Raw genomic sequence first — 10,353 nt, forward strand, 5'->3', positions numbered from 1 at the left:
TTTTGTTCTAGAGCTTTCAGGTGTGCTTTTAAATTTCTATTATGTCAGTCTAGAATAAGTGCCTGTAGCAAAGTCTTCTTGAGCCAGGCTTTCCCACCAAGCATGAAATGCTGATTCGCTAATCCCCTCACTTTATCCTTTCCTTTATATTTTAATCTTCTTTCAAATCAATTCTTTTACCTTGTTTTGATTTTTTTTAATCTTAACATTCTCAGGCTTTAAAAAAATCTTTCCAATCTCCCAGTGGGGGAATAAATTTGGAGTTATGCACAAGAGATTTCTGCAGTAGGTTTTGAAGCCCTTTAGCTCATCAATTGTTCTTGAATAAGATGGACCCTGAAAAGTGGTAATTACCTTAAAAGTACACAATCAGCACTGTTTGTATTCTTATTTTTAAAAGCTGGTGAGTTAGTCATTATAGGATTTTTCTGAAGTTGTATTTATTTCCCTAAAGTAGAAAATCATAAAGCAGAAAGCAAATAAATCTCAATAAAGCAGCCTTGTTAACAGGAGAAAGTATAAACACGAGGTGGCTTTACGGTGGCTGGGACATTACAGCAGGATTTTCTCTCTTACCCACCCCACACTCCTCCCCAACACCTCTCTCTTAGGAGGGTTGCCTCCTTCTAATTTTTTATATCCTTCCAAGAAGCTAAATAAATTTACAGCAATTATAGACTCCTTTGAAATTGCAAATATCATTACTCAATATTACCCCTTAACAATAAAATTGCTATTTAAACATTTAAATTTTTTTCTAGTATGAGACCTCGAGTTCTTTATGAAGTCACTTAGTTCTATGAACTTTCTGTTTAGCACTGCTTTCATTGTGTTCCATAAGTTCGGAAATGTTGTGCATTCATTTTCATTGAACTCTAGAAAATCTTTAATTTCTTTCTTATTTCTCCCTTGACCCATTAGTTGCTGTGTAGAGAGTTGTTTAGTTTCAATAAGTTTGTAGGCTTTTTGTTGTTGAAATCTATCTTTAATCCATGGTGGTCTGATAATATACAAGGGCTTACTTCAGTTTTCTTGAGACTTGCTTTATGTCTGAGTATATGGTCAATTTTGGAGAAGGTTCTATGAGATACTGAGAAGAAGGTATACTCATTTGTGTTTGGGTGAAATGTTCTGTAAACATCTGATAGGTCCATTTGATTCATAACATCTGTTAACTTGATTATTCCTCTGTTTTGTTTCTGTCTGGGTGACCTGTCCATGGGTGAGAGAGGGGTGTTGAAGTCTTGTACTATTAACTTGTGGGGTTTGATGTGCAATTTAAATTTTAGTAATGTTTCTTTTACAAATGTAGGTGCCCTCACATTTAGGGAATAGATATTCAGAATTGACACATCATCTTGGTGGATTTTTCATTTGATAAGTATGACATGTCCTTTTGATTAGAATGGTTACTCCAACTTGCTTCTTGGGTCCATTTGCTCATTTGCTTAGAAAAATCTTTTTCCAACCCTTTACTCTGAGATAATGTCTGTGTTTGTTGCTGAGGTGCATTTCTTGTATGCAGAAGAATGATGGGTCATACTTTCACGTCCATTCTGTTAACCTGTGTCTTTTTATTGGGGAATTGAGTCCATTGATGTTGTGAGATGTTAATAGCTAATGATTGTTAATTCTTGTTATTATGATGTTGGTGGTAGTGTGTGTGTGTGTGTGTGTGTGTGTGTGTGTGGTGTTTCCCTTTTCTTGGTTTTGCTTGTATGACATTATTTATTTCCCATGTTTTCTTGGGTATAGTTATCCTCCTTGTGTTGGAGTTTTCCTCCTAGAATCCTCTGTAGGGTTAGATTTGGGGAACAATATTGTTAAATTTGAATTTTTCATGGAGTATCTTGTTTTCTCCCTCTATGTTGAGTGACAGTTTTGCTGGATATAGTAGTCTAGGCTGGCATCTGTTGTCTCTTAGAGACTGCAAGACATCTACCCAGGCCCTTGTGGCTTTTAAAGTCTCTGTTGAAAAGTCTGGTGTAATTCCAACAGGTCTGCCTTTATATGTTACTTTGTCTTTTTCCATTGCAGCTTTTAGTATTCTTTCTTTGTTCTGTACATTTTGTATTTGATTATGTGGTAGGAGGATTTTCTTTTATGATCCAAACTATTTGGTGTTCTGTAAGCGTCTTGTAGGTTAGGGAAACTTTATTCTATAATATTGTTGAAAATATTTTCTAGGCCTTTGAGGTGGGAATCTTCTCCTTCTTCTATTGCTATTATTCTTAGGTTTGGTCTTTTCATAGTGTCCTAAATTTCCTGGATGTTTTGTGTTAGAAACTTTTTAGACTTGACATTTTCTTTGACTGGTGTATCAATTTCTCTATCATATCTTCTATGCTTGCAATTCTCTTTTCCATCTCTTGTATTCTGTTGATGATGCTTGCATTTGTAGTTTCTGTTCTCTTACCTAAGTTTTCCATCTCCAGGATTCCCTCAATTTGTGTTTTCTTTTTTGCTCCTATTTCTATTTTAAGTCTTGAATTATTTTATTCATTTCTTTCACCTGTTTGATTGTATTTCCTGTATTTCTTTGAGAGATTTATTCTTATACAAAATAAAAGAAAACTTAGAATAAATGATAGCACTGGCTATATTCCATCTCTACCTTTTAAAATAAGATACTATGTAATTTTTAAGATGTAAAAATAAAACTTTATTTGTTTTTAAGGATTAAGATGCTGATTTTACCCCCAGTCCCAGTTCCAAAGATTAAAGGAATTGATCCAGATCTTCTCAAGGTAATTAAATATAAACTTTGAGTCAGTCAGTGAAGTAATTCCTGAAGAATACTGCCTTCTCTTGAGAAGGTTTTGTTTTGTCATTGGTTGGTTGGTGTCTTCATTGTTTGGGTTGTTTTTATTTGTTTTGGTTTTCTTGTTTTTGTTTGTTTGTTTTGAAAACTTAGTGCACCCTATTTAAAATTATGTAATTGTTTTGAGTTGCTTTTCATAGATCTCCACTTTCTGTCTGCCTCCTAGGAAGGAAAATTGGAGGAAGTGAACACTATCTTAGGCATTCATGATAACTACAAACCTGACTTCTACAATGATGACTCCTGGGTTGAGTTTATTGAACTAGACATTGATGATGCAGATGAAAAGACTGAAGGGTCAGACACAGACAGACTTCTAAGCAACAACCATGAGAAATCAATTAATATCCTCGGAGCAAAAGATGATGATTCTGGGCGTACCAGCTGTTACGATCCTGATATTTTGGACACTGATTTCCACACCAATGACATGTGTGATGGTACCTCAGAGTTTGCTCAGCCACAGAAGTTAAGAGCAGAAGCTGATCTCTTGTGCCTTGACCGGAAGAATCTGAAGAACTCGCCTTCTGATGCTTCCCTTGGCTCTCTGCACCCCTGTACTACGCCAACAGTGGAAGAAGACAAACCACAGGCACTTGTGAGCAGTGAAACTGAGTCAACCCACCAACTGGCCTCTACCCCGATGAGCAATCCTGCTTCACTGGCAAACACTGACTTTTACGCCCAAGTAAGTGACATCACACCAGCAGGCAGTGTAGTCCTTTCCCCAGGCCAAAAGATTAAGGCGGGGATAGCCCAGTGCGACAACCAACAGCCAGAGGTGGGTGCTCTCGGCCAAGAAAATTACGGCATGAACAGTTCCTACTTCTGTGAGGCAGATGCCAAAAAGTGCATCACTGTGGCCCCTCACATGGAGGCCATGTCATGTCTAAAAACAAGCTTTAACCAAGAGGACATTTACATCACCACAGAAAGCCTTACCACTACTGCACGCATGTCCAAGACAGCGGAGCTTGCTCCAGATGCGGAGATGGCTATCCCAGATTACACCGCGGTTCACACCGTGCAGTCTCCACAGGGCCTTATACTCAACGCAGCTGCTTTGCCTTTGCCTGATAAAAAGAAGCTCCTCTCCTCCTGTGGCTATGTGAGCACAGACCAACTGAACAAAGCCATGCAGTAGCCTCTACTATCTTTAATAGCAAAGAAATGGCTGGGCATGAACGCTTAAACCAAAAACTGTGTTTTCAGTCTGTGTTGGGAGAGTGTGAGGATGAATGTGGATTTGAAAATTCCTTTTCTGGAAATGTAGAAACATTATCATAAGACGGAAAATCAAGAATGCTTAATCAGATAGATACTCCCATTGTGAACTATAAATATTTTTAAAAATTGTCTCTAGGACTGTTTAGTGGCAGTGATTGTTCTGTGGGGTCTTAATTTCGTGATATTAAGCATTAAATAGCTATGTTTTTCATGTATGTAAATCATGCTTTTTGAAAAAGCAAAACAATCAGATGGCTTTTGCAGTTCAGGAAATTGAATGCAGATTATAGCACAGGCTAATTTCTTTTTCTTTTTTAAAAATAACTGGCAACTAAAACTAAGTGAGAAGGTAAACCTAGTTTGGATATGCAAACATTTATTTTGACATAAAATTGATACAGATATTTTTAATAATTTACACTTTAAGCATGGATATTTTATAATATACTACACGCATATTGTAGTTCACAACAATCCATTCAAGAATGTAACAATTACAGTGTAAAGAGGGTTTAGTGCTTTGGTCAATGAACCTACCTAAAGAAAAACAAACAAGTTAGATTTTTACAAAGCCCTTTTTATAACTCCCAGAAATTCTTTAATCTAAAATGTCTAATGACATGCATTATTGGAATAAACATAAATTTTTAAACAAATATTTTTTAATTTAAAAAAGTTAAAAGTTTTATACGGATCAACAAACATATCATACACCAAACAATAACAGAATGGTAATGATGAAAGAAATGCTTTCTTCACCAAATTTAAGTTCAAGCCACAGGGCTACAAGTCAGAGAAGTATGAGTGATGGTGTTATGCTTGGCTAGGATGTGGAAACGCAGCAGGAGCGCACAGAGTCGGGTTCTGAGAGCCCAGCGAGCAGAAAAAGGAGGCCCTCCCACCTGTGGAGTGATGTCAAACACAGCCTGTTTTTGTTAGGAACCTAAGAAACTCATATATACAAAAAGAAATTCACGTGTGAAATCCAATAGCAAATTGGAGAAACTTAAGCAGGTAATAGAATAGAAAATCAAAGACCTAGGTCTTTGAATCACAGCCAGACACATGCTTTTAATTCATGGCAAAAAGGAACAGAATAAATGACTTTCCAGTCGCAAAGGAAAACTCAGAATTAATTAACCAAATAACAGAAACCTTGTCATCAAATCTTTTAAAGGTGTATTTCAAGTAGGAAGAAGAGTTTCATCACTTCTTACCCTCCCAGGAAGATCGAGCTCAAACTGGGTAAAACACACAATTAAAAAAAAAAAAAAAAAATCAGCCTTCGATTCCCTAATAACATAAACATAGTTCTTTGGGTTATCCCTCTAAAAGATGTATGAAAGAAAGTGGACTCTCAGTCCACTGAAGAATGTTCCTCATGTTAAATATTTTTTGAGACACTTGAATTTTTAAAATTACCTTTGGCTTTTAACAGTGTTTTTCTCAGACCTTTGTGGGGAAACAGGCTTAATGTTTAGTGATCTTTACACTCTCTTTCCTGCAGGAGAGAGACAGTGAAAACCAGCACTGGGTGTTTAAGGTCCACCGTGTGACTCTGTAATAGATTCTAATAGATTTTTCTGCTACCTTGCTGCTATGGTTTCTCCAACGGCTACATTATTTAGTTCATATGAAATATCATGAACTTAGAATCTATTCCGCTTAAAGATGTGTGTTTTGATGAGCTATCTTACCATTTTGCCATATGCTGACCACATTTCTATAGCCAAAAAAAAAAAAAAAAAAATAGCTAAAATACCTCAACCGGTCCAGAATGTCTTTTTTTTTTTTTTTTTTTTTTTTTTTTTTTTGGTACTTTGCTGGCCACACAAGCCATTATTCACAGTATGACTAGTTGTGTCCTGCAGTCTATATTTAATTTTCTTTTATGTCTGTGGATTTTTCCCTTCAAAGTTCAATAAATTTATTTTCTTGAATTTCTGCTGGTGTGTCTCTATTAGCCCCACCATGAAGCACCTTAACCCGGCTGTGTATTGAGACTAGCACATTGTAAAGGACTTAGCAAAGTTAGTTTAAAAACATCAGTGGGTAGTGGATCACAAACCAGTAGAGGGGCAGAGGTGGTTAAGATAGCTGTGTTCTTGTCTGGACTGTGCCTTCTGTTCAGGCTCCTTCATGTGAACAGAAACTTACAGAGCCACACCTTAAACACATCATAAAAGCTAAATGGCGAGGCCAAGTGATGTGGAGTACATGGGAAATGGGAAAAGGGAGATGCTGGGCATGATCTCTAAGCTACAGTACTAGCTTGAGTGAGTTACGTGGGATCAGGGCGAGCATTTCCCCCTGGATTCACATATTGATTTTGTCACGTTGACTACTTGTCATCATAGGAAGCAGACAATAAATCTCTATACTACTTGCTATCTTGTTGCCTGAATAAGCAACTTAGCCGCAAGAGGTTTGTTATGGTTTGCAGTTTAGAGGTTGGAAAGACACGGCAGCTGGAGCAGCTTGCTCTCTAACCATGGGAGCTTGTACCATGGCTTGTTCACATCTTAGAGGATAAGGAAACAAAGCTCCAACTGGAACTAGAGGCAAATATAACTTTCAGTCCCTACCCCAGCTACCTGGTTCTGTCAGGTGTGTCCTTAGACCCAAAGGTTCCACAACTCCTAAAACAGAGCCACCAGCCTGGAACCAAGTATCCAAAATGAGCCAGTGGATTCCAGCACCCACATGTCAGCTAAACAGCTCTCTATAACCACAGTCCCAGGGGATCAAATGTCTTCCTGGACTCTGTGGGCACTGAATACACATGGTGCACAGACATACATATGGGCAAAATAGCCATACAAATAAATACAAATAAGTAAATCTTTCTTTAAAGTTTCTTTCCACACCACAGTAATATATTTTAAAGATTTTTTTTTTTCTAACCAGCAGTTCTCAACAGTGAGCTTAAAATACTTAACAAACCATGTTGTAAACACATGTACTGTCTACGGTTTATGATTCCATTTATAAAGTAAAAACAGTATACTATAAATGAATCTTCATAATAGTAAATTATGTCCTAGAATTAAAGCAGCAAGCTGCATCACCTCTAACAAAACACTCATATTGCCCTTTGATGCTGTGAAGGTGGGCACAGACTTCTCATCAGTAACGATTAGAGTCCCAGGATACATCGTCTCTCAAAATAAAGCAGTCTTGTGTGTGTTTACTATAGCCACCTTTGTCTATCTGGATGGCTTGCTGCAGTTTCTGTGCCCACTTGATGTTTCCCTCGTACACTCATGTAACGAAGATGACTCCTTCTCTTCAAACCTCACAAAGAACCTCTGCTGTGCCTCCTGTTTTTCTTCTACAGCTTCCTCACCTTCCTCAGCCTTCAAAGAATTAAAGAGAGTTGGGCTTCCTTTCTGCACTAGACTTTGCCCCAAGAGGACACTGTGGCTTGTTTGCTGTTTTGTGCATAGTGCCTATGCCTTTTTGGAAACAACAATAAGACTGTTTAATGTTCTCAGTCACATGAAACTTTTATAAGGTCTACATGTCAGCCACTGAAACTTCAGCATCTTCCCACTACTCCCCACGTCAAGGCAGCTGTCCCTCAGCTGTTATGACTCTACCCCACTTACGCACTGCAAGCCAATGCAAGCATTCCCTTCACGTTCACAGCTTGAACAAATATTTGATGCCAAATGACTAGCCTTTGGCCTGTCTTATCTTTTAACATGACTGCTTTCACTTGGACTCATAAAAGCCACTGAAGAATTATTAATTAACATAACTTTCTTGTTTCTCAGTCTTTTAATTAAGATGAAGGCAGACACTGGGCCAATTTCTGTGGCATTGTTTCTTAGGGAATAAGGTGGCCTGAGAAACAGGAGAGGGGAGGGGAAATGTCAGCACAGCAGTTGACACGCAAAGCATTCTGCAGCTATGTTTGCCATCCAGTATGGGCATGGATCATGGCATCCTGAGACAATTGCAATATGATATCAAGCATTGCTGATTACAAACCATCATAACGGGTAGAATAGTAATTTTTAAAATTGAAATAGAAGTAGCAAGATTGTGGCACAGAAGCACAAAGGAAGCACATACTTAAAAAAAAAAAAAAAACTAACAGACTTGCCTAGCAATCAAGAGGACCAGAGTTCAGATGCTAGCATCCTACAAACGCCTGTACTTCAAGCTTCAAGGAATATGAAGCCTCTTTCTGGCATTCTCAAGCATGGTTTTAAGAGTTTTATTCCATGTTTGAGAATGCAATAAGATGATCATAACAAAGACAACTTCACCCTAGGGATGCAAGATTGACAGAGCGTATGCAAATGAATAAGTATGATGATACAAGAAGACAAACAAATACTGGTGAGTGTGAGGGGAACGAGGATCCTTTCCACTCTACTTGTGGAAATGAACACTGATGTAGCCATTGGTGAAATCAGTGTGAAAATTCTTCAAAAAAAAAAAAAAAGCCTAAAAATAAAATTTCCTGATGATCTAGCTCTTCCAGTCCTCATGAAGGATTACAGGTCCATGTCTCACATAAAGATTTGCACAATAGTGTTTATTGCTGCTCTATTCATAGTAGACAGGATATGGAGCCAACTTAGATAGTAGTCATCAACAGAAGGCTCCCGTGATTCACAGCTAGAAGGAAAGTCTTGCATGTCTGACACTGGCATTACTAGTCTGTTTCTTCAGGGGAACATTGTCATCCCAAGTCAGATAACGCGATTTAAATTACACACACACACACACACACACACACACACACACACACACACACCCACACATATATAGTTTATACACATATTTATATAGACACACATTTGTATAGATATGTGTGTACTTTTAAATAAACATTAAATAATGTTTCTTATGGCTTTTTCAAACATCTTGAGTATTCTTTAGTCTTTCTTTCTTCCTTTCCCTTTATACTACCATCAGTCCCCACTTCCCAGTTAGAGTCCTACCATCTCATTTTTCTCATTTTCCCTTCATGGCACCTGTGCCCTACTACCTCTTTATATGAAGTTCCTTTCCCCCTTTTTACTCTCCTGGTGTCTGTGGTCACTCAAGGCCATATACTTGTATCTAAAGATTTTATTTAAAAAATCAAATTAATGAAAGTAAATCTTGCATCTCTCACTCAAAAAAATCATAAATTGGCAGCAGCCACACTTTTAACTACTGTTGGACAACACTGAAAATTACAATTTTGTAATAATTTAAGCAAAGCTTTAGGTGTCTACATTTAAAAAAATAAAAAACAGAAAGAGCACGCACACAAAACAAAAAACAAAACCCTGACTTGATGATGATGCAACCCAATAAATTGGAAAATACAAGGGCAAATAAAATCCAAATCCAATAGGTGGGAAGAAAGAATAAAAGTCAGAGCAGAAATAAATAAAATAAACAAGATAAAGAGCCAGTGAATGTAAGAGCTGGCTCCCTGAGAAGTTAACCAAGATCAACAAACCTTCAGCCCCCTTAACCAAAGGAAAGAAAGAGAAGACCCAAATCCCCAGTGCCAGACATGAACTCAGAAACATTACAACAGACACCAAAGAAGTTCAGAGTATCATAAAGGGACACTTCAAAGACCTGTACTTCATTACGTTACAAAATCTAAAAGAAAATGGACACATTTCTAGATCAATATGAATCATCACATTTAAACCAAGAAGTCAAAAAGTAAAATAATAAACCAAGAAATCTATCAGACTTTCAAGAGAAAAAGAAACATGCAGAGTTCTTCCAAGCTCCTTCTTTGAGGCCAGATTTTCTCTAATACCACACCCAGGTAAAGACACAGCAAATGAGAGAAAGCCACAGGTCAATGTCCCTCGTCAGCATGTAAAGAATCTCAGTATCCATTTATTCTTAATATCTCTATCTGTGTGTTGGTACCAATGTTAAAGAAACCTTATTTAAATAACAACGGAGACTCAATTCTCGGCTTGGAACCAGCTCTCATGCTATGCCGTCCCACCTTTCTAATAATGAGATATGAGTAATCCTATTACTTTTTACATTTCTATGCTTTATAAAATTTTAATCCTATAGAAAAATCAAATTAATGAAAATAAACCGTGTATTTCTCATTTTAAAAACTTTGCAGCAGGTACACTTTCAACTACTATTGGACAACACTGGAAATTATAATAATTTTTGAACACTTGAGGCAAGAAACCCAATCATCTTTTAAGTGCATAAATTCATGTAATTGGCACAACAGCCTTAATGGGTAGAAAATCTTATTAATCATACTCTACAGACAAAAAGTTGAGATATACAAAGAAATTAAGACCTGTCTAAGA

At 37.2% G+C, this 10,353-nt stretch overlaps 1 protein-coding gene across 1 annotated transcript in view; it reads left to right on the plus strand.

The window, feature by feature from the left end:
* The window catches only part of Ghr (growth hormone receptor), a 243,728-nt gene extending 238,814 nt beyond the window's left edge, over nt 1–4,914 (plus strand). The window contains 2 exon segments of the mRNA XM_051172293.1: nt 2,678–2,747; nt 2,988–4,914. Of these exon segments, the coding sequence (XP_051028250.1) occupies nt 2,678–2,747; nt 2,988–3,965 (1,048 nt within the window). The 3' untranslated portion in view covers nt 3,966–4,914.
* Nucleotides 4,915–10,353: the final 5,439 nt, after the last annotated feature.

Source organism: Acomys russatus, chromosome 30 (assembly GCF_903995435.1).
Source record: "Acomys russatus chromosome 30, mAcoRus1.1, whole genome shotgun sequence".
Taxonomy (NCBI): domain Eukaryota; kingdom Metazoa; phylum Chordata; class Mammalia; order Rodentia; family Muridae; genus Acomys; species Acomys russatus.